The 25,767-nt window shown below is 41.2% G+C and overlaps 1 protein-coding gene across 4 annotated transcripts in view; it reads left to right on the top strand.

The window, feature by feature from the left end:
* Pld1 (phospholipase D1) overlaps positions 1 to 25,767 on the top strand; it is a 184,079-nt gene that overhangs the window by 145,541 nt on the left and 12,771 nt on the right. For all 4 annotated transcript variants that reach the window (XM_051185893.1, XM_051185895.1, XM_051185894.1 and 1 more), the window contains 4 exons: positions 8,736 to 8,849; positions 11,067 to 11,116; positions 18,510 to 18,644; positions 23,658 to 23,811. In XM_051185893.1, the coding sequence (XP_051041850.1) occupies positions 8,736 to 8,849; positions 11,067 to 11,116; positions 18,510 to 18,644; positions 23,658 to 23,811 (453 nt within the window). The remainder of the gene's footprint in view (positions 1 to 8,735; positions 8,850 to 11,066; positions 11,117 to 18,509; positions 18,645 to 23,657; positions 23,812 to 25,767) is intronic.

Below are 25,767 nucleotides of genomic sequence, written 5' to 3'. Positions count from 1 at the left end.
ATAAAACTTGCTTTGAAAAACAAAATTAATTTACTTTTAATTAAAAAAAAAATTCTTACTTTAGTTTCCAAACACTGGCTCACAACTGAGGCATTCCGCCTTGGGGGAACCTTTCAGGACTACAGCAGATTTCTCTGTCCAATTGACTTTTCTATTTCTTTTTTTTTTTTTAAACTTTTATTGCACTCTGTGTGTGTGTGTGTGTGTGTGTGTGTGTGTGTGTGTGTAGTTATATACATGCCACTGAACACTTGTGAGATCAAGGACAACTTGTGAAAGTTAGTTCTCTCCTTCTACTGCGTGGATCTTAGTGTTGAGCTCAGGTTGTTGGGCTTGGCGGCAAGCATCCTTGCCCACTAGACTACCTTGCCTGGATTTCTCATTGTAATGACACACCTCTAGAGTCATAAAATGAGAGGTGCTTGCCAGCGCCGTCCTGCCAGCTCAGCTTAGTTTTGCCTTGTGTCAGGCTGCTGTCTGCCCTGTCATTCTTGGGTGATACAAAAGCTTTAACTCTAATTTTAATTTTTGAGTCTTTCTGATAGATGCTTGTCATGAATTGCTTCATTCAATCTTCAACTTTGTGGGGCTGGATATGTAATGCCTCTCACCCTAGAAAAAATTGCAACTGAGACTAAGAATAATTCGAAACATAAAAGGGCCCTGTGACTGATATTGGGGTTCAAGCTTCAAGCTGAAAATCAGGAAAACAAAGCAGCCTGTCACTAGTTCTCATCTCTAGCTCAGGCTAAAAGAGTTGATCCAGGAGCTCTTTACCAAGCCTCAAAGTGCTGCCTCTCCTCAGTGTGTCTGGAGAATCCTGACTGAGACCTTCCCATCCTCAGTGTGGCTGGAGAATGAATGCTAGCTCTGAGACCTTGCTCCTATCTTATATACCTCCCTAAGGCTGGGATTAAAGATGCATGATCCCAGGTGCCCAGGACCTGATCTCCTTCTTTCCACCCCTCAAGTCCTGGGCATGATCTCTGTTGCTCTTCACTCTTGTGTAGGCCATGGTGGCCTTGAACTAACAGAGATCTGTCTACTTCTTAATCCCGAGTCCCAGAATTAAAGGCTCCAGGCTGACTTTGCTTTTTGAATCTTCAGGCAAGCTTTAATAAATCATAAATAATATATCACCACAACTAAGGGACACATACTGGCCTATTGATGGAGGAACCGGGGCTCAAAGCCTGTCAGCAAGTGCTGTGAAATGTCTCCCATAGGCTCATATGTTTGAACATGTGGACTCCTACCCATATGTTGTTTTGGGTTGTGGGTCCTTTAGAAGGCAGAACCTCACTGGAAGAAGTGGACCACTGGGTGTAGGAGTTAATGTGGTGGTGGTGGTGGTCCAGGTTAACCTGGATATCACTGTGTAGCCAAGAATGACCTTAGATTTCTGATCTTCTTTCTACCTCTCAAGTCCTGGAATTACTGTCATGTGATACCAGACGTTATTTATGCAGTGATGAACATCCAACCCAGGGCATTATACATGCTAGGTGGTAAGCATTCTGCCATATGAGGTACACCCCCAACCCAGGCCTTAAAGTTGTGTAGCCTGGTCCTATTTCCTGTCCATTCTACTTTCTAATTGAGGAGGCAATGCAACCAATGCCCTAGATCCTGCCACCATGTCCTCCCCACCATGATGGACTGTGTCCTTTCACACTGTAAGCAAAAATAAGTTGTTCCCTGTGGTAGTTTGAACATAAGTAGCCCCCATAATCTCATAAGGGAGTAGTACTATTCTTGTTGGAGGAAGTGTGTTACTGTAGAGGCAGACTTTGAGGTCTCATATATGTTCAAGATAACAACCAGTGTCTCAGTCTACTTCCCGTTGTCTTGTGATCAAGATATAGCCTGCACCATGTCTGCCTGCATGCTGCCATGGTTTGGGCCATGATGATAATGGACTGAACCTCTGAACTGTAGCAGCCACCTCAATTAAATGTTTTACATTAAAGGAGTTGCTGTGGTCATGGTGTCTCTCTATCACAGTAGAAACCCTAACTAAGATACTCCCTTTCGTAGACTTTGCCAGGTATTTGGTCTAGTATTGGAAACTTCGTAATGGGTTATCTAGGACTTTAGCTTCTCCTCCTCATCACCAATCTTCAGACTTCCCTTGTTTCTAAGGAAGTGGGCATTTTTAATCGTTATGCTTTCAAAAAAGACAAGAAAGCTATTTTACTTAAAACTATACAAATATTTTGTTTCTTAAATTATTTGGTGGATAGTTTCTTTCAGTTAGAGGCTATCTCTATCCTATAATTTTCATATCCTGTAATTTTGTGCAATGGAAAGGCATGCCAGACTGGGAGCAGAGTCAGTGTGCTCAAGATCAGCCCTGTAGTTATCAGAAAAAGAAGGAGAAACATTTTCAGTATGACAAGTGCCAGCTTTTCTTTTTTCTTTTTCTTTCTTTTTCCCCCTGTGGGCTATCTTCTAAGCTCTAGGGAATTTTTAAAGAAGAGGTTACATCACGGCACTGATGACAACAACTTGAGAAGTTTTGTTTGAAATAATTTTATTGCTTTTATTTTATTTTATTTCAAAACAATTTTACGGTCATCTCAGCATCTAGGTACAAAAAGGAGCATAAAGCTGAGGGCAGCAATCGTTTGCGCCTGACATATACTGACTGGGATGGGGTGGAGAACAGTTGGGTTTAATAAATTATTTTGTGGGGTTTCTTTTGGGGATATGTCTTACCAAATGAAGTCAGATAGACTGGGTAACCCAACCTTCTTACATTTCAAAGCTTGCCATTTTCAAAAGACAGCAATGAGAACATTCCTGTGTGTGTTTGTATGTAATGTGATCTGCACAGCTTACACGGCCTCTTGCAAAGTTGGTAAAGATCAATGTTAAGTCATGTAGACATTTCTAGCACACTGGAAGATCTTAGTAAATTCTGTCTTGGACAAATGAGAAGGGGGGGGCAATCAGAATGATTTATCACATCTTAAAAGATTTGCCAAGCACAAAAATAAAAGGGTTATGTCCCTGAACTTCCAAGAGGCTTCGGATCTAAGTCCAGCATGACTGATCCCACCACAGTCTAAAATTCCCTCTCTGAAAGGTCCACAGGAGGAGTCACAACTGCAATTGCTCCTGTTTCTGGCCGCGTTCATTGTTGCTGCATAGTTTATATCCTCAGGGTCTCCCAGTTAACATCAGCAAGCCCCCTGCCCCAACTGCTCATCACTGCAGAAGGGCCCTGAGCTTCCTTGGGTTTTCCCTACAGGTCCTGAGACCTAGCTGTGAGTTGACCCACTTCTCCTAACTGCCCTCCATACGCTGAGAGAGCAAGCAAGATGCTCAGGCCCCAGGAAGGAGAGGTTAAGAGGGGAAGGGAAAGAGACAGAGAGAGAGAGAGAGAGAGAGAGAGAGAGAGAGAGAGAGAGAGAGAGAGAACAGGAAGGGAATAGAGAGACTGTCACCTACAGTTTCTCTGCTTTTTAAAGGTGCAAACAGCTTTATAACAATAGAAAGCCTTAAGATATTTATCTTCAATAGCCCACACCCATGGGCTGGAGAGAGAGCTGTCAGTAAAGCATGAAGACTGAGTGCAATACCCATGATGTACATAAAAAGGCTGGTCATGGTCACACAAATGTGCAGCCCCAAGAGCCGAATCCCTGCAGATCATTGGCTGGCCTAGCCCAATTGACAAGTTCCAAGCCAGTCAGAGACCTGTCTTAAAAAACAAGGGGACAAGGTTCAGAATAATGACACCTGAGTTTGACCTCTGGCTTCCATACACATATGTAGACACATGAATACATATTCACACACATGAAAACTTACAAACACACAAATTAAAAAAGTATCATATAAAATAAGTACGAAGGAAGTGGGCTGGAGCCTGCTGTGTTTCCTCTGGAATTCTGCTCAGGATGGAAGAAAAGTTTTTGATAGCTCTCTCTTACTTCTTTTATTCTTAATTAAAAAAAGACCTACTATTTATTGAAATTTGTTTTTGTTTTTGTTTTTTGTTTTGTTTTGTTTTTTTGTTTTTCAAGACAGGGCTTCTCTGTGTAGCCCTGGCTGTCCTGGAATTCATTCTGTAGACCAGGCTTGCCTTGAACTCACAGAGATCCACCTGCCTTTGCCTCCTGAGTGCTGGGATTAAAGGAGCGAGTACCACTGCCTCAGCAAGATCTTCCATTTTTTGCAAGACCTTCTATGTATGCATGTGTGTCTCTGTATAGGGAGTTGTACATGAGTGCAGTTCCTGCAGAGTCCAGAAGAGGGTGTAGGAGCCTCTGGAACTGGAGTTGCAAGTTGCTCTGAGCTCCTATCTGACTTGGGTACTGGAACCCAGATTCCTCAAGAGAAGTAATGCATACTCCTCACCCCAGAACTACCTCTCCAACCCCTGCACTTCTTTCTTATTCCTCCTGCCTCAGATCTCTGGGTCTTTGTCTAGCTCCCCCGCCCCATTCTGAAAGTACACATTCTAAGAACAATGCCTGCTTCACAGTTCCAGGCACAAAGCACGAAGTGAGCACATGCAAGAGAGTTGCCTGGGCAGCTCCAGATTAGCCGCAATATTTGTGTTCTCTTATTGCTTTGCTTGGGGCCATTTTAAACATGATACCTGAAATATTTTGCTATTGAGCAGTTCCAGCAGCTATAACATTACTTAGTTGTCTTTCTGTTGTTGAACATTTATTTCCATTGTTTAGCTCTTATGTCACATTGCCATAAGAGCTCATGAATTTTAAAAGAAAAACTCATTTTAACAAGACCCTTGAAGATGTCATTTTATAAAATTATATCTTAACTCAAGCAGAAGAAGCAACTGTCTGTTTGACAGGTCATTACTCACGGCTTGTTGCTCATCAGCTCTCACATTGCTTTTAAATACAAGTCATTTTGCATATTAGGGACTTCTTCCCCCCATGGCTGCTGATGCTCTGAGGGTGCCATGTTTCCAGAGAGATTGGCACCTTCACAGCTAGAACTCCACAAACTGGACGTTGTGACACACAGGGTTTTATCTTCATGCAACTTCAACCTTATAGGTGAAATTCCAGAGCCCTTTCTCCCCTTTATCAACAACAGTGAAATATGTCATTTCTGCTAGTTTATTGATATTAATATTTTCATCATCCAGGGAGCTAAGAGCCACCATGTCAAAGCAGCCAAAGGCTTCCACAGGAATGAGAGAGCCCAGAAGTGAGATGATATGGATGTAGAGTCTCACAGAGTACAGACTGCAAGGATGCTTTATAGGATTCTCATAGGCCACTTCTCAGTCTTCCCATGGGCTCTCTTTTAAAGTCACCTTTTCATTATAAAAAAAAAAAAAAACCCAAGGACCACAGGACAGCATCACTAAGACCAGGTCTTCAAGAGTGACAGGGTTGAGGAGTGATTATATATATATATATATATATATATATATATATATATATATATATGTTTTTTTTTTTTTCTGTTGAGTGAATTAAAGAAAAATAGCATTCAGGAAAGTAGTCACAACATTCTAGCCTTGTGTGGAAGAGAGGAATACATATATGTGTTTAGATCATGGACTGTGTCTACAGGGCCATGGAGGTCATTGAGTATGAGAACCCTCAGGGAGGGAACAGAGGTGGGTACAAAAGAAGAGAGACGTTTTGTTGTTTTCTCTGTATAATTCTCTTATATTTTGCACTGCATTGCTCAGTGGAAAGTCTTATTTATTTTTTTGATTCCTGGGAGTACTAAGCATAGAATAACCATATGACTCAATATTTCCATTCTTGAGTATATACCCAAAAAGGACTGACACGATATGCCAATCCTGACTACTAGACTGTTTCCGTTTTGGTGTTTGTTTTTTTTTTAAGTGAGCCTTACTCTGTTGTCCTAGCTTGCCTAGAACTCACTATGTAGACCAGTCCAACCTGGAACTCCTAGGCATGGCCCTGCATCTGAGTGCCATAATTAAAGGCGTATGCCAGCATGCCCTGCCTAATAATGCAATATTGATAGCAGCTTTATTCCCAATAGCCACAAGACAAAAGCCACCAGCAGATGAAAGTGTATACACAACATAGAATCCAGCCACAAAGAAGGAACTCTGACACACTCCATAGTGAAGATGGACCTTGAGGGTACTATTCTAAGAAAAATAAGTTAGATTCCCCCCAAAGGACACTCACATGCAAAATCCAGACAGAAAGTCCCTAGAGATCACCAGGGACTCTGGGAAGGGACATTTCTATCTACGATGCTAAAAAGCTTTGAATAGAGAAGGTAGTCACTTAAAATTATGCACACAATTACTGATGAAGAGACATATCTTATGATGGTCAAAATTGCCCACTTTTTCATTTTATTATATTTTCCATAATGAAAATTCAAATAGAATGTAATTAAAGTTAAAATAAAAAAGTAGCTTGACCTATTCTCTACTGAAACATTCTTTCAACCTGACCCCGTCCTCTCCAGCCAACAGTACTCACTGAGAACGTGGGTTCTCTACTGAATGCTGCCTAAAATAGAAATGCATGTGGACAGTCCACCCTGTTTGTTGGAGCAGGTCAGCCCTCAGCCCAGGCCACGAGCATGTCATTATGGAGTGAGGCACAGAGCCTGTGGGTCAGCTTCCTGGCCACTGTCTGTGGGAAAGAAGAGGACAGTGTGACCCGGTTCTGACTGCATGTCAGAGAACTTCACTAATGAATGTGACCTAGAAGCAAAGTCCATCCTGGTCCAGGAGCTGAGGAGCCATGCTTCTCCGGGGTGGGTGGGGCACAGTGGCATCACTGGGGTGATTGTGGGGGATCTCACTGGTATATGATTTTAACTAGAAAAGCAGTGGAGGCCAAATGGTGTGGCTCTGGTCCTTAGGTCTCCATTTGCATGCATCTGAGCTTTTAAATGGTGCTGTGGGAAAATGGCTTAGGGCTTCCTGATCTTTCCTCTCGTCCTGTTTACCATTTAAAGACTGTGCCTTCTCTCCTAATCCAGCCCATGCTTAGGCTGTTCAGTTTCTTTGTATTCTTTCCAACCCAAGATATGGTTGCCATCTAGTGAGTAATTCTTGACATTGCAGCAGCTTACTTCAAATGCCTCATTTCTCAGCCCAGCTGCCAGGCTGAGTTTCCACACTGCTGTCCCTTGACAGTCGCTTCTGTCACACACTGCCCAGTAGTCAGATCTGAGCCATCAGAGTAGTGAAAAATCTCATGAGAAGGGGCACTTGCGCTGTTCATAAGAAGATAGCTCGCTCTGACAATACAAAAGGTTTAAGCAAGATGACCTACGAGAATTAGCCAGCAGCGAAGAAAATGTCCTCAAGCGAGCTATTTGTGCACTGTGGGTATCCACACTCATTTCCAAGTTTTCTCTTCATGTGTGTTCTACAAACAACTCCGGAGGCTTTAGCAGTCTGGGACTCTCACAGTAAGTGCTGCCTCCTGGGCCATCCAACCTGTGGCTGAGGACAGCTACACACACAGCCTGACGCTACATGTTAAACTTAGACAAAGCATTATGAGAGGGTTTCCCTGACTCTATTGTACCATTCTCCGGCATGATCTTTGGAGATGACAATATCCTGCCTCAGAGTCAAACGACTAGAAATGCTTATTAGCATAATATTATGGGTTTCTGAGTATACATCATTTTCTTCTGTTGTTATATCTATCGTTAAGGAGCTTCAGTTTCCTTTAAAAGTTGGCCTGAAGATACTGTGTTATATGTGCTGGGGATTTAAAAATGAGTACTGGTTGGGGCTGACTCAGTGGGTAAAGGAGCTTGCCACCAAACCTGGAGATCTGAGTTCAATCCTTGGAAAGAGGGATAAGAGAACCAATTGCATAAGGTTAATCTATAACCTCCATATGTTGACTGTAGCTTATGTGTGCTCATGCTGCATGCACACAATAATTATTTTTAAATAAAATAAGGATCACTGAGGTGACCCAGCCAGTGAATGTCCTTGCTGCCAAGACTGATACTGAGTTTGATCCCCAGGACTCGCAAGGTAGAAAGAGAACTGACTCTTAAAAGTTGTTCTCTGACTGCGCTCGTGCACACATGTGTGCATGAACACACACATGCATGAATACACATGTAAATGTTTAAAAAATAAAATAAAAATTGTCACTAGTCACTCAGAATTCTTGAAGAATCCCTGGTAACATACTGTGGCTGGACCTTTAGAGTTCCTAAACAATGACTATTCTGTTTGGAAGATATACTGACTCCTGTGTGTTTGCATCTAAGACATGGGCTCTGGGAAGCACCCGGTTACAAATGGAATGCCCACAACTTGCCAAGCTGTGGGCTGAATCCCTGTGGCTGTAACTTGTTATATTATATGTCTATCTATATATACACATAGGGATTCATATATTTAGAATAGAATCTGATTTAAAATTATATCATTGTGATAGCAACTTTCCCTAAACTTTGTGTAAGCCATTTCCTATACCCTCTTCTGAGAGATCCAGCAAGACTTATTTCAAATCACATTCTGTCCTGCCAAGTGTAGAAGAGAAAGTAGATACAATTCCATTTTACTGCCAAATTGAGTTTATCACTCAGCATAGCACTCCACAGTGATAGCTGGGGTCCAAGAGCCATCCAAGCTAAGCATAGGTGGTTGTTTGTGTGGAAGCATTCATGTTGTCTACAAAGCCTCGTGACCTGCTTGACTGGTGATGTAACTGGTACCTTTTTTTTTTTTTTTTTTCCATTTGTGAATTTCTGTGCACGTGCTTTTGCAGGGAAGGCCAGAGATACCGGGTGTACATCGTGATACCACTGCTGCCGGGATTCGAAGGCGATATCTCCACAGGCGGAGGGAACGCTCTACAGGCAATAATGCACTTCAACTACAGGTGCATTTCAACTACACATGATCTAAACCTTAGTCTTCACTAAGTGATAAAATTCAAATGTCACAGTAATACATGATGAAGCTCTCTCTGCTCTGACTGTACCTCTCCCTCTCTCCTCTCACTTTCCATCTCTCTCTCCTTCTCCCCCACATTCTCTCTCCTCTACTCTTCTGGGTCTCACTATGTAGCTATGGCTGCCTGGAACTTGCTATGTGGACAAGGGCTGGCTTTGAACTTCAGTGTGTCCCCTACCTCTGCCTCCTGAATACCCAACTAGTGCCTATTTTATTTTATTTTTAATACACAATATTAATGAAAATTATCTTTATACTACTAATACCTTCATTCTTTTCAGTAAGTAAGGAAAACTAAAGCAAGAAAATAAGTGCTAACATGACATAATTTGGGTGGCATCAGTTAGACAGAGCAGAGATGACAACCATAATATTTCTTTATAAGTTTCACACTTTTCCAGTCATCCTTTTTTAGGGTGGGAGTGGAGAAGACGACTTTATAGAGGACCAAGCAGAGAAGGGCTCAGGGCCTTGGTCACACGGGTGAGGAGGGTTACATGCCTCATGCTTAGCTTCAGAGGAACCCAGCTGCTTCTGATAACATGGTTTGAGAGCACCATTGGGTGGGATTGTGGCAGTGTTTGATACTAAGCCCCATATGACCCAGACTGGACTTGAACTCCCTGTAGCTGAGGATGGCTCTGAATGTCTGATCTTTTTCCCTTTATCTTCCAAGTACTGTGATATAAATGTGTGCCACTATGCCTAGTTTGCAGTGCTAAGAATGAACCCTGGTCTTCATGCATGGGATTAAAGCATGCACGGAACAGGTCTTCATGCATGGGATTAAAGGCATGCACCACCATGCCCAGCATGTGGAACAGGTCTTCTTGCATGGGATTAAAGGCATGAACCGCCATGCCCAGCAGGTGGTTTCTTTTTTCCACTGACTCTTGTAACTTGTGTCTGTATATCTGCCAGGGTTTGAAGTAAATATTGGTGCTGAAGCAGTGTCAAATATTTTTTCTATGTACTTGTACTAAAGATGGATCCATATCTAATGTTATCTGACTTAATACATAACCAAGATTTTTTTCTTCTGAGCACATGTCATGATGTTTAATTGTTCTCTGCTTTCTTGGCAATTCAAATACTACTTTTGGAATAATGTCAGTTGTGAGTATTTCCTATGACTGTTTCTTTGATTTTTAAACCAGCTGAATGAAATGCATATTTGACTGTTTGTTGTTCAGCAACCCAAACCTTTTGTCATGCAAAAACATCTCTATTTGCTGGTGTAGATTTTAGTAATATCAGCTTTTCCATGCATGGCTATATTTTTAATTACATTCATACAATAGGCAGATAGAACACAGAATTTTATTTTTTTCTTTTTATTGTCATCAAGCTCAAATAATTTTTATTTTAAGTTTTAAATTTCTTATTAGCATATACTGATTATAATGTTTTTATTATAATTTTTTTCTTACATGCATACAGTTTTAATCATATCCACTCCTTTATTCTCTTTTGTCCCCTCTCACTTAGGCCATCCCCTACCTCTTCTCTACTAATCTCTCATGTTTTCTTTCCCTTCTCTGTCTTTATGAACCAGTGAGTTCTGTTAGTGTTGTTTACAGGAGTATACATGAGAGGTGCCGTGTGGAAGCTTGGACATCTTTCCAAAACTGTATCACAGAAGGAAATGTCTCCCTCTTTCATTTACAGGCTTTTGATGACTTGATGGAAACAGCCCAATGTGAGGGCTATTTTTATGATAGTTCAGACTTTATAATAAATTTAGACCTTATAATAGTCTGCTTACTTATTGATGCTCTGATGAGAGTTTGTCCTTTTCACCCCAGAAAGCAAGATGATTTTATAAATGCTCTTATCTGTGAAGACTCCTAAATCTTATCTTTGCTGTCACAAAATTTTCTAAGGGAAAGTTCACTCATAGACCATCTCTCTTTCTGAAATGTGACATCAGTTTTATAGATTTTCCAAAGATTCTCATCAAAATAACTTTTTTCAGTAAGATTACAGAAAAATCCTATTGCAGTTTTAACTTTTGAAAATGGGCAAAGCATTTTCTCATGGAAGTACTTGTCCCATTTTCACTTGGGCTAGGGTAACATCCACAGATATTGCTGTTAGCCTTGGTTGTTGGAACCTCCGTAACTATGCCTTTCCATGTTTTCAGAACCATGTGCAGAGGAGATAACTCCATCCTTGGACAATTAAAGCCAGCGCGTAAGTGTTTTCCTTCTCTTCTGTGACTGTTTCGAGAAAACATCAGGAGTTGATAGAAATAGCTATGAAGATGAGGTGGCAACATCTATCCATTATTCTCCTTGTCATTCTGACCCTTATTTGACAAAGCGGCTAAAGGGAGGAGGGTTATTCAGGTTTACAGCTGGAAGGTATACTAGGTCATGGCAGAAAGTCAGGGCAGCAGATGCTTTGGAGGCTGGGCACATTGAATTCAATCAGGAAGCAGATGAATTCAGGCAGGAAGCAGAGCAGGATGAATGCTGCTGTACCTTTTGTCCTTTTTATTCAGTCTGGAAACAGTGCTGCTCACACTAGAAAAGAACTTCCCACTGTAACTAACTTAATCTAGAAAACTCCTCACACTCACACCTCCGATTCTAATCAAATGAACTGCCATGGTATCTATCCATGGATGTTCATGTAGTGTGCTTACAGAAGTTCTTTCTTCACACAAATGTCTTCACAAATGCTCTTCTGAGGTAAACCACTTCTCATTGAATTGCCTGAATCAATGTTCACATGAAAATACCTGTGCACGGAGTACATGGGTAATAAATAGTGTATGCATCTCTGTACTCTTATTATTTATTTTTATAATTTCAATGCTAACTGAGGAATTTCACAAGGACTGTCTACATATATTCTCAGCTCCTTTCCTCCCAGTGTATCTGGATTTATGTTGAGATGATTTATCCACTTGGACTTGAGTTGTGTGCATGGAGATAGACATAGATCAATTTGCATTCTTCTACATGTTGATATCCAGTTATGCCGGCACCATTTGTTGAAGATGCTTTTGTTTTTCCATTTTATAATTTTAGCTTCTTTGTCAAAAAATTGAGTGTTCATGAGTATGTGGATTAATGTCTGGATCTTTGACTCAATTCCAATTGATCCATCTGTCTATTTTTATGGTAGCACTATGCTGTTTTTATTATTATAGTTCCTTAGTAGAGCTTGAAATCAGGAATGGTGATGCCTCCAGAAGTTCTTTCATGGCATAAGATTATTTTAGATATTCTGGGGGGGGTGGGAGATTGTTTTTCTATATTAAATTGACTATTTTTTTTTCAATTTTTATGGGGACTGCATTGAATTCATAGATGGCTTCTGCTAAGATGGACATTTATACTGTGTTAATCCTACTGGTCCACTAGCTCATAGTACTTCTTACAGCCTATACCATAACCATTTTCCATAATGTTTGATGATGAGGAAGGAAACAAAGCAAGGTACCACCTTTCACTGATGTAGTTCTTTCTAGTACATTCTTAAGTGGAGGAGAGAAGAAAAAAAGTGAGAGAAAAATGTTTGCTCATCATATATATATATATATATATATATATATATGATATATATATCATATGTATATATGTATATATATGAGAGATTAGTATCTAGAATATGTATAAAATTCATATAACTCAGTAATAATCAAAAATAGCTCATTTTTAAGACAAAAAAATCTAAATGGACATTTGATTTCAAAGAAGATACAGAGATGACTAATAAATACATGAAAGATGCTCAATGTCATTAGCCATTGGGGAAAACTACAATAAGATACAAGTTCACACCTTGTAGGATAGCTAAAATAGTGATCAGGTATTGACAATGATGTATAAATAGTGGAACCCAAACCCTCATGCATTGCAGTTGGGAAAGCAAATTGGCACAGTGTTATTTGAAAACAGGTCAGGTCAGTACTTCCTCAGAGGTTAGACAGAGTTCTGTATAAGCCAGAAATTTTCCTTAGTATAGAAAATGCATCTGTACAAAAATTTGCACATGTGTACTCATAGTTAAAATAGTCAAGGTGAGAAAACTGTACAATGTCCAATAGCTGATCAATGTATAAATTTTATGAGCATGTTTGTGCACACAAGAAGTCCAGAAATGTACATTGGGTCTCCTGCTCTGTATCTTTCTGTTCATCATAATGATGAGGAAGTACTGATAAATGATAATGAGAAATTAAATGTTATGTGCTAAGTATGGGTGAAACCATGTAAGTACTGGGCTAACCGAAAGAAGCCAGGTACAAGAGGTCACATGCTGTATAGTTACACTTTTATGAAATGTCTTTTATAGGCAAATCCATAGCAATAGAAAGTTCTATAGTGATTGCTAAAGTCTGGGGAGACTTAGATGGGCATGGGGGAATAAAGTATCTTAAAAGTGAGGTGCACACTATTTATTTGCACTTCTGGTATTGAGTAGAGAGTCTTGCACATGTTAAGCAAACACACTGTCCCCGATCCACATTCCCAGACCTGTAGTATACAGTTAAAGTGGGGGTGGGGTTCATGCTATAGAGTTTTGTGGAGATATTTATAGACTTTATGGATTTTTAGGGGACTTCATTGCTTTGAAAAACTAAATGGGTTTAGATGTGGTAATCCACATCTTTAATCCCAGCACTCGGGAGGCAGAGGCAGGACTCTGTGAGTTCAAGGCCAGCCTGGTCTACAGAGTAAGTTCCAGGACAGCCAGAGCTACATAGTGAGACTCTGTCTCCCTAAAATGAATAAATAAATAAATAGATGGATGGATGAATGGACAGACAGACAGACAGACAGACAGACAGATAGATAGATAGATAGGCTTAAACTTCCCCACAGCATTTGTCCTCAACCTTCCTCATACTGTGACCCTTTAATACATTTCCTTATGTGGTGACCCTGAACCATCAAATTAATTTTGTTGCTACTTCATAGCTGTAATTTTGCTACTGTTATGAATTGTAATATAAATATCTGATATGCAATCCCCAAAAGGGTCATGTCCCACAGGATAAGAACCACTGTTCTACAGGTATATTACACATGCACACAAATGTCTATCTGTGCTGTGTATTTAGGAAGTGTTCTCTAGTGGTCTGGTCTGTTCAAGCACAGTTATGCATATCACCTAATTGTGCCCAAGAGAGAGCAGATGTCCTAGAGTGTTACCTTGATAGCTGTGGGTTGATGAATCAATCTGTATACAAGACACATTGATAAATAGAGTAGGAAAGGCATCCCATGCTGCCTGATGGGGCTTGCAAGATGAAGGTGAGGTTATAGGAGAGAAAGGAATGCAAGCGTATTCTTTCCTTTCTCAGCTGTGGAAATGTCCCGAGCTTAAGATAAAGTTCTTTCTTTGGCTCCAGACCCTTTTCTCGCCTTTGCCATTCAGGGGAAATAAATTGGATTTTAACACAAGAAACAATTTCAATGGTAAGCCTGGATGGGGGAAAATTTCTAAGCACCCTGGGAGCAAATCAAAATAAGGCTTCTCTGTGGGGGAGTGTTCATACTCTGAACATGGAGAGAAAAGATTAACTACACAGTGCCCTTTGCTGAAGCAGAGGGTCACATTGTTGGTTTTGTTTCAGTTAGTGCTGGTGGGTTTTAAGCCCCAGCAGCCTGCTCCCTGACTGGGTGGAGGAATGGGTATGCAGAGGTTGGTGCTCTAGTTATTTTCAATAACAAAACTGCAGCTGTGAGGAAGTTAAGTCCCTGCAAAGAATTCCAGCCCCAGCCAGTCTCTGGGCCTATAATCTCTCCAGAGACATGGTGTCCAGTTTAAAACATTTCCTTATCACTTTTAGAGTTTTTGTAAATTATAACCTTTTAGGGCCAAGTAAATTAGTGGCCAGGGGTATTCAAGCAGGATTATAAATACACAGATATCCCAAAGTCCAATTTTAAGTAATAAGCCTGTGTTAATTCTTGGTATTTTTGTTTTGTTTTGTTGTTTTAAATCAAAAGTGTCTTGTAAGCTTCCAGCATTCATGGAGAGCCCACCCTTCCTTTTGGTACCCAGACATCAATGCCAATCATAGTTAGTTCTGGAATGTTGTCTCCACAGCACCTGGGGATGCCACAGGACTTTCCCTTTTTCACAAAGGTGTTTATTTGTGTTGTTGGATTTTTGTTTCCCTCAAAAGTCACTCATGTTCCGAATTGTAACACCACGTTCACATCACCAACTTTGTATTTGTTTTCTATGAAGTCAGTTTTCATCATAGAATAAAATACTAGTAATGTTATGTCTGTCTTCCTTCAACTAGCACATGAGGTCGGGGTAGCTGCATGCCAGTTGTATCTGATAAGTCACAGCGAGACTTTTTCTTTTTCTCTGTCCTCTCTCCTTCCTCTCTTCCTCCTCCTTCCATCCCAGCTCCTGCCCTTAAGCTTTCTTCTTGGTCACCTTCTACTTTCTGAGCCCCACTGTTTGAGTGAGGCAGAGTAGAAGGTGGTATGCACTGTGGCTGGGCATCGCTGATTGACAAGTGATTGACAAGGCCTGCTGCAGAATAGTGCAAACATGAGCTTCAGATACCATACATACGCTATTGCACATCTTAAAATCCAAGCTGCTGGCAACTAGTTAATAGTCTTTTAAAAATGATTGTTAAATACTTTCAGATTCTTAAAATAATGTATTCATTAATTATTGCTGGTGGAAAACAAGTGACATCTCAAATGTGGAGGACAGAGGGCAACTTTCAGGAATCAGTTCTCTCCTTCTACCTTCCCATGGGTTCCAAGGTTCAAAGTCAGGTTTGTGAGGCAATAGCCTTTACCCACCAGAACATTGCTCTGATCCTTATGTCCAGTCTGGGATAATTTTTGGGCTCTCACTGTCTTTTCATGCTGTGCTTCTATATGCTGACATTTTAGCTCTTCCTTCTCCTTCCCATCTCTTCCTTCTCCTCCACTACCTCTCCTTGTCTCCCCTTCCTGCCCTCCTTTTAACTTCTCTGGGGGCTTAAACACCTCCACAAACCATCCTCCATGGAACCACACATGCAACTCTGTAATCCACCTTGAGCAAGTCCTAGAGATGGGCGTGGACTATGCACACTGAGAACTCTTGTTTAATGTGCATGGAAACTTCTAATAGGAGAATCACTGTTTTAAAAATATTTACTTTGGCAAAGGCTTTTCTCTGTAAGTCCATTGAAAAACGGCTTTGTGGCTTAAAATGTTATACTCGGGATCATGAAGCCACCCTAGATGATAAGAAGGAATCAAAAGCTTGGGCACTGTGGCCTTGAGTAATGACGAGGATGCCAAGCTATGTAGCATAGCACTGGTGCCAGAAAAATATATTCTACAACATCTGTAAAAGTTAGGCCACTTAGCAAAAGGAACATAAGTTACCACTGGGTCTGTTACTATGTTTCATAATCTCAAGAAAGACAGGGTCTCAATTTTCTTTGTTAGAATTCATGACAGTTTGCCCCCCCCAACACACATTTTTTTCTGAGTCTTAGATGTAGGTGCAGGAGAAAACAGTGAAGGAGGGGGACCATAAAACCTTGTGACCAACACGCAGACCATGGTAGTCATTATAGTTAGGTGTGGAATGCAGGTCTTGTCTTGTGGTAAGATAAGTAAATAGCCATTTACAGTACAAACCTGGTACTGTTCACTCTAAACCAAATTTCCCAGTATGGAACATAATAAAGCTTATTTTCTTTTCTTAGTATTAGTGATCTAGAAGGGAGAATTTTTTTATTTAATTTTATATAACAAAGTCCAATAAAATGAAAACAAACATTTATACACAATATTTGGGAATTTGGGCGTCGTTCTTTCCAAACTACTTCCTGCTGGTAAGGGGCGCTGTCTTGGGGGATTCGAAGAAGATTCAGATATCCTAGCTGTAGTCTGTAGGGCTGTTTTGTCCAGCTGTTTGGAATGTAGGATCAGCTTGTACTCTGTTTCAGGCGGTCTGGCGTGATCAAACCACATTAGTCTGGAAGGAATCCACATCTTTTCATTTTCTGTGGAAACAAAAATAGAAATCCTTTTCCCCCAGTAACTTGTTCTTCAACTTAAATTTTGGAGTCAAAGAGTTTTGTTTTTTTTTTTTTTTTTAATTTATTATTTTACATGTCGATCCCAGTTCCCTCTCCCTCCCTCCCTCCCTTCCCTCTAGCCCTCCCTCCCTCCTTCCCTCCCTTTTGCCCTCTCTGCCCTCTCACATGCACTCTAAACACCCTCCCCTCCCAACCCCCCACCACAATACCATATGTAGGGGAATGCCATCCAGTTGGGGTCATGTAGATCTGACAAGTCCTGTGAAGTAGGGACTAGGGCTTCTCTCCTATCTCTAGAATAAGGCAGTTATCCCTCCATGGGGCACACGTTTGCAAAGTCCTAGAAGGGAGAATTTTTAAATGACAATTGCATATATGTATATAATGTATTTTCACTTTCATCTCTCGTTGCTCTCTCTCATCTCCTCCCCAACCTCTCCATTCCTGCTTTTGTGTTTCTTTACTTTTTTAGGGCATCACTGAGATTAATTAGCATTGCTTGCAAGAACACAGGCAACTTAGCAGTGGCTACACCTCTAAAGAAAATGGCTCCCCTTTCCCCAGCAACCATTAAGTGCCAATAGCTTTTCAAGGAGGATGGGGCCTCTCAGAAGCCCCTCCCCACCTAGGATGGAATGTGGATGGGGCCCCTTCCTGTACAGGTAATCACAGTTGCTGTGAGTTCCTGAGTACAGTGGCCATGTCATGAAGGTAGCAGTTCACAGCCCTCCTCCCCATCCTGGAGGAGGATTATTTAACTGGCAACATTTCTATGTAGTCAGCAGACTGACTGCTATTTAGTGCTGAATGTGTTTTATGGTTTTTGACATGCCTTTGTCCTCTGGCTTAAACTGCCTGCTGCAGGTGTCAACAGACAGAAGCAGCCATGATACTGAAATCTTGTGTTGTCCTTTCTGCCTCTACTCCTCAGTAGTTAACTCACCAAATCATTAAATGGCTCAGATTGGAGTACATTTTTAGAGTGTCTCAGCAAAAGGCAGAAGACATTTCAATATGATTTTTAAAAATATAGTCACTGTCTTAGCTACCTTTGATGACACAGTCTAGAGTCATCTAAGAAGGGAACCTTAATTGAGGAGTTGCTTACCTCATATTGACCTGTGGATGTATCTATGAGTGATACTTTTACTGTTAATTGATGTAGCGTGCCCAGTCCACCTTGGGTAGTGGTTCTAGAACAGATGAGAAATGATTAAGCCTGAGCCAGAAATGGCAAGCCAGAGAGTTAACTAGCAAGTGTCCTTCCTTTGGTCTGCTTAAGTCCTTGCCTTGAGCTCCTGCCCTGACTTCCTTTCCTCAGTGATGGACTGGGACCTGAAAAGATAAATCAGATGAATGATCTCCTCCCCTAAGTTGCTGTTGGTCAGAGTGTTTTGTCACAGAAACAGAATGAGACTAGGATGCTCCTTCAAGCTATCAATGTAAATTCCCTTTATCAGAAAAAAATTCCTGACTAAATTTTACAATTATAAATAACCTGCTTAAGTGATATATATGTCTTGGAAAACAAAATTGATGTATTTTCTTTTTGATCCACAGTTGGTAATCAGTGGATAAATTACATTTCCTTTTGTGGTCTGAGAACACATGCAGAGCTGGAAGGGAACCTAGTCACTGAGCTCATCTATGTCCACAGCAAGCTGCTAATTGCTGATGACAACACAGTGATTATTGGTAAGTGTGTGGTCTCTGCTGGTGCTTCTTGTCACTGATATCCCTGAGCCTCAATTGTCCTTGCTTTTCCATGTTTCATTGGCAGTTGAGATTTGTCATGTAACACCTAAACTGTTTCAGAGACAGTCATTTTCTTTTGCATCTCCGACCCCCCCACCCCGGCCTATTTTTGTTGCTTTTGTTTTTAATCTATATAGAATTAGAGATGCAGAGCAATGGAAGGGACTTGTATGCACACACCATTTAGAAGCAGGGCTTACACCACACATCTGTTCATCTGCCTGACCTCATTGACTCTTTTTAAAGTGTTTATTTTGTTTATTTGGTTGATTTTATACATGCTATGTTTTTCTGTGTACAAGTCGGAGGCCAACTTGAATGAGCTTCCACCAAGAAGGTACTGGGGATTGAACTCCAATCTTCAGGCTTGGCAGCAAGTGTCATTTCATACTGAGCCATATCAATAGCCCTAATTTTATTAATTATTATTCCCTTATTCTTATTTGAGTCCAATTGCCTAGGTTTCTGGGATTGGGAGGAGAGGAAATCAGCAATGAAACTGTTTTGAACAAGAGGTGTTTAATCCCATATCATGTGACCTTTCCTACAGATCCAAGGTCAGGTAACAGTCAAAGCCAGAAGGATGCTAAAGTGTTACTGTCCATGCTTACCAGTATTTTTTCTAATGTTTATGTCTTGGATACTCTCGATCAAGATGTGGAGCTGTCAGCTTTGCTGATATGGGTGAAGTGGACAGAACTGTGTTTTAGTGAAATGACATATCTCTGTTTTAAGATCAGTGCCCTTCTGTAACTGATACAAGGTTTGTTTTCATATACTTTTCTTTGTATTTTGCTGTATTTAGAAATTACCCATTTTCCTATAACAGATGCAGAAATGGTTTTTAAACGATCAAGGTGTTGGCTTAATTAAAACAAATCAGCTCCATAAAAGTTAGTATACAGATAGTACATATTTGTTATCAACAGTACAAACACTGAGGACAAATACTGAGCAAAAAGGTCAGTGCCAGAGTCCAGCTCAGGATTCAGGCAGGATCTGAAGATGGGTGTATGCAAGAGCAGCAACGGGAGGAATTGGACATAGGACACTTAATTTCATTTTAGGAAAGAAAGACAAAGAAGCACACCCCCCTGTAGAGATACAGATCCCAGCCTGGGATGTAAGGAGTAGATGAGGCAAGGAAATGAGCCAGGCCATGGTGGTTGGGAAGACTTTGCTTCCTGCCTGATTTGCAACCAGAGTGCGTCTTTATTTATTTATACAAAATTTATTAAGTAGGGATACATTCATGTTGTTCCAAAACATAGATCACATTTTTGTTTTGGGACATATGTTTAACATTTTCTCTTGTTCATCTTTTAGTCATCATTAATAAACTATGGTAGAACAGAGCTATCATTTCCAATCATTTTCCTTCAAGTTTTAACGTCATTGATGAAGTTACCGTTCATAACCATCTTTACTCATCAACCCCAAAACCCAATTTTTAAGAATCTGGGGACATATGACAGCCTGTTCTCGGGCTGGTAGCTTTTGTGGTACAAGGACATTAGACCAAAACAAGCTTCAAGCAATCCCAGGCATACTGCCATGTCCCAAGCAGTGTGTTATTAACTCTTGGTCAGAGTGCCCAAGAAATACTCTCAAGCCAAAGCTGCTATAGTTACTCAAATTCTGGCTTAATAAAATGTTTACATTTTACATCTTTATAGACCACTTTTATCATCTTTCTACATCATTCTTTGCCTGTCAGTATAAGTCTCTGTGTAAGGCAAAGGTAATTTCAGCTAATCTAATTTTGTTGCTGTATATGCCATGTAATCTCCTCAGGCAAAAGGTAGATGGGTCAATTTAAGAAAAAACTGACTAGAAACAAAGACAGGCTAAGGTCAGGCATTTACAAGAAAGAATAAGCCTCTGTGTGTGATTTATTTGAGAGCTGGGTGGTGGGCCCCTCAAAAGAATAAAGAGTAAGAGCAAAGAATATCAAAGTCTTGATGCCCAGTGTAGGGCTAGAGTAAAGGAAAACCCAACAACACTATCTAGTTAGCCAACCTGCTCCAGGAATTGCTGTCTCTGCCTACCTTATATTGCGATTGCGGGTGGATCGCCATGCTCACCCAGCATTTACAGCCTGTGCCCCAAGCCGCACATCCTCATCAAGGCAATTAAAAGAGCCAGTTTAATAATGGAAACAGAAAAAAGGGGGGAGGGGAATTTATTCAATGTGGCCATCTTGAGAAAAAGAGACCCTGTGAAGCCTTTAAGTCCATCTTTAGGGTTCTGCAGAAAGACTGTGAAGTTTAAACAGAGAGCTGACGTTATGAGCATCTAAGCAGTGCCCATCAAGGTGTGGTCCTGCCCATCAGTGTGAGCTTCAGTCTCATGCTGGGAGGTGGTCTGATAAGTTGTTACAACTGTGAAATCTCTTGCCAGGAAACAAGTTCCTGCCTGGCTGCAGTCTTTTCTTTCACCCAGCATGGGATATCTGGGGGGATTTCTCCTTTCTTTGGTGCCCATTGTTTCTATAGTCTGTTACACTGGCTTCTTCAGACAGCACTTACATTTCAGCTCACACTGCCAGGAGTGTACCACTGCCCTCTGGAGTCAGGGACCACTGCCACAGGAGGGATTTGGGGCTATATATGGGGTTCCAGGCTGGCTTCCACCTCACAGATTCTCATCTTGGCTAGAGAAGGACCAGACAGTCCTGCAGACCCAGTTCCTGAGTGGCCTCTGCTTAGGACAAGAAGAGAGTGAAATCCCAAAGAAGAACCAGGGGAGTTCCATTCATGCACTTAGGAAGGAATGCTTGGGCTAGAGAAGGGGATGCAAATGACACACTCCAGCAAATTCTCCCTACCTGCAGCCCTGGTCTCACCAACACAACAGCTGAAATAAGACCTGAACAAATACAACAAGTAACATGGAAGGATGACGTTTCACAGGGTTCACAACTAAACAAAGAGCTGCAGGGAACCAAGGAATGCTGAGGGTGGAAGAAATAATCTCTCACTGGATGGACCTCCTAATTGATTATCCAGTACCAAATGGTCAGCCCTGGAATCATATACATTCAAGTAACTCTAATTGAACTAAACAGGTTGTGTTTATGCATTTATACATATAACACTATCACTATTGTTATATATGAACATATATAACAAAATGAGGCCATAAATTTGAGAAAAGGCAATGCAAGGAGCATTGGAAGGGCTAGGAGGAGGAAGGGGAAGAGAGGAAATCATGTAATTGAAAACAATTGAAAAAAAGCTGTCAAACCTCATGGTGTAAATATTAAAGCTAATCTATGCTTTACCATAATCCACCACAGTGTTTCTTCTATTGTGAGGAATCAGATGATTGAAAGGAATATTTAGTACACTCAGAAAAAGTAAATAAAAGATTGGTCCTTTTCAAGTAAAAAAGGTTTTATCTCTAGACCAGGCTGGCCTTAAACTCACAAAGATCTGCCTGCCTCTGCCTCCTGAGTGCTGGGATTAAAGGCATGCCCTACTACCTCCCTGAATTGAGGTTTCAAAATAGAGAAAGTTGATACCAAAGCTGTGGCCTGCCAAATAAGTGGAGGTGCAGAATTACAGCATCAATGGCAAACTGTATTTCAGATTAGCCAGGAACTGTGACCTGCATTTAATGTTCCTGGTTGTATAACTTGAAGACTAGAAAGCTTATTCTTGTTTTTGTTTTTTTACAAAAACCCACCAACTTCTGTACTGAACTGGTTGGTGTGCTGTTTTCTTTGAACACCTTCATGACTCAAGTAATCAGCATCTTTTTAAATGCAGGTATGTGAAACAATAAGGAGAATGTATTGTATCATAAACAATATAAGAAAGCTCTAGTGTTAACTATTTAGAGTCTTCCAGATTTTGTTGCAGCAGGCTGTCTTGGACTGCCAACCCTGAAATCATGACACAGAGGCTTAATATTTGTTGTGCACCCTTGGCCTTATCTTATAATTGTCCCACTAGCTTTTATGACTGAAATCAATCTATTTCTCTCCATCGTTGTTTTGCCTCAGGGCTTTTTACCTTTCTTTCATTTTGTATGTCCTACTGTGTCTTGCTGCCTGGCTGGCCCTGGGCATCTCCCTAGCTTTCTCTCATTCTCTCCTCTCTTCTCTCCTCTTACTCTCTCTGCCCACCATCCCCACCAGTTCAGATTTTTATTAGACCAATCAGATGCCTTAGGCAGGCAAGGTGAAATAGCAACACATCTTTACATAATGCAGCATAAACAAATGTAATACATCTTTTCCTAGTTAAACAAATGCAACACACTTTTGCATAGTTAAAGTAATATTCCACAGCATTTTGTAGGGTTTCTTTTTTTTTTTATCAATTATTTTCATTTATCTGTATTGTGTGTATTTCCATATGAGAGGGTGTCCATGGAGGCCAGAAGAAGGCATCAGATCATCTGGCTCTAGAGTTATGGGATGTTGTGAGCCACTGGACATGGGTGCTGGGAATGAACTTGGGTCCTCTGGAAGAGCAGGAAGCACTTGTGGCTATTGAGCCATCTCTCCATCTTATGAGCATTCTCTCTCTGTCCTTCAGCCTTGGCTTCTTGGGTTAGCCCATCCTTCAGCCTCAGCTTGTTGGATTAGCCCCTTATGATGGATCTTCTGAGGTCAATATCCAAAGGATAGGAAAGATAGTATAAAGTTCTGCTTTCTCAGAAGCTCCTTGGAAGCTTTCCTTCATGTTCTATGGTCTGGAACCATGCCACATGCCATCTCCTGAGCTAATCACTAATAAAGATGATGACATTGAGAATCTAGACTGCTTTAGAATGATCAAGGGTCACATGGGCTAATGCTATAGAGGTCCCTACCTCCGTAAACTACATCTTCCCTAGATCACTTTAACAAAACTGGGGTGTTGTGAGCCAAGAAGCATGGATAGGGCTGGCCATTGGCAGTGGCTGTCATGAGAAGTTGTCCATTTCTGTTGTTTCTCCTTTTAGGTTCTGCCAACATCAATGACCGGAGCATGCTGGGGAAGCGAGACAGTGAAATGGCTGTCATAGTGCAGGACACGGAGACAGTCCCATCAACAATGGATGGAAAAGAATACCAAGCTGGCCGCTTTGCCCAAGGACTCCGGCTACATTGCTTCAGGTGATCCCTACAGAGCCATGATTCTGTTATTAGTTCCACAGCCACAGTGAGAGCTAGGGCTCAGGGTGACATCTCATTCTTGGCACTCCTGTCATGCTGGATTCTTTTTTAATATAGAACAATGTCTCTCAGAGTGGAGGATATACACAATAGTATAAAAAAATGACTCCCCCCTCTCTCTCTCTCTCTCTATATATATATGTATGTACATATGTGTGTATGTGTTTTAAATAAGCTGTCATCTTTATGTATAATAGCACAAACTACCATTTTAAATGTAATCAGTTTTAGGTCAGGCCAGATCAAACCATCTAGGTAGGATTTGTTTAAGTTTTTAAAAGTAACTTCACTTTTAAAAACCTAAATACGAAGGTACTTCTGTAGGTAAAGGCACTCCCCACCTAGCCCAATGACCTGAGTTCAATCCCCTTAGCTTACAAGGTGGAAGGAGAGAATCCTCAAGTTGTCACCCACACATGGGGGCATGGTGAAGGAGAAAACCAATGTCCTCAAGTTGTCCTCTGACCTCGCATGCACTGTGACATGAGCAACTTCAGGCACACAAAAGAAATTGCAAGGATATATTAAGTACTTGTAAAAGTGTCCTAGTGGTTGTGGCAGTAGATTTAAGTATGAACACTGCATTTCCCAAGTTTAAAAGGATTCCAGACATGAGAGGTCCCTGGTCTTCAAGACAGACAGGGTGCTGAGGGCTATGAAACTGTGTGAATCTAAGGGACTAAGTGCTGTTGTTGGCTCTGGCTAGGGTTAACTGCACACGGCTCCTTTAGTCTATCACCAACAGTCACCCTTCTAAACATGTCACTCCTTTGTTCACTAACTTCTAGCTCCTTACCTCAGAACTAAGCAAGGAACAGGTAAAACTTCCTGGAGGTATTAATCTGAATGGTCTGTCAACACCTTGACCTCTCCCCGAACAGTAGAACTTGTCAGGAGCTCCTTATGATTCTAGAACTGCCCTTTCTCTGATGTCATTTCACTTGTGACCTGTAGGGTTCTCTGTGATCACCAGGGCCAGCCGAGTGCCAATCTGAGTGAGGCAAGGAGGAAATCAGGTTCACATGACTTAGTTAGCCAGTGTTGGTTCAGACTACCCTGACCCTGAGTAGTTTATTATAGGCATAATTAAGTACAGTGCAGTTTTGAAAAAAAAGTTTCCCATTGTAACACAATCCCCTGTGCATAGGAGGCATAATTACATCAAAGAAACTCTTCTCATAGTACATGTCACTTCTTCCATGAAGATGGAAGAGATAGGCTACATGCGTTATCTTAAGAACCTAGGGGAGGATCTGGTGTAGTCTCAGTCCTACAGATAGTGTACAGGTCATCTGAGCTGTTAGCCAATTCTTGTCCTGGTTAGGGGAGCTTGGGGGAACTCCTGAACATAAAGATAATGCAAAGAACACCTAGAGTATTGGCAACCTCCTATCCTGCTGTGGGATCTTGGTATGGCCTGGCCCTACAGATACCATAAATCACCAGGTTATTAACCACTTCCATCCCCAGCATTGTGGGTGGAAAACCAAGTTATACATCTCTTCCATTGAAAAGACCATCTTGTGGTTTGACATTCCTGTTTCCTTAGTTTGTGAGAGCAAGGACCTTTGAGCTCGCAGTAGTGGCCTCTACAGTGAGAGATACCAGGTGCCTCTGATGTAGTCAAGGGTTGTGCTTTATACTGCTTGTAGGAGGGATGCCCTGTGATTCCACTGTTTTCATCCTTCCTGTGATAATGGTCCACTTGGCAACTTGCTCACACACAGGGAGAGCATGTGTTAGGCACTGCATTTCTTACCAATAGGATTGCCATCTTGATGGCCATCTTTCTTCCTTCTTCAGTTCTGGCAGACTTGGCTCCCCAGATCTAGCTTCATTCCAGACAAACCCGTCCTTTGCTGTCAGTGCACAGAACTCAGCAGAGCCATGCCTCAA

This window comes from Phodopus roborovskii, unplaced genomic scaffold (genome assembly GCF_943737965.1).
Source record: "Phodopus roborovskii unplaced genomic scaffold, PHOROB, whole genome shotgun sequence".
Lineage (NCBI taxonomy): Eukaryota > Metazoa > Chordata > Mammalia > Rodentia > Cricetidae > Phodopus > Phodopus roborovskii.
Note: the sequence above shows the minus strand (reverse complement) of the source record. Positions and strands in the feature narration are given on the sequence as shown.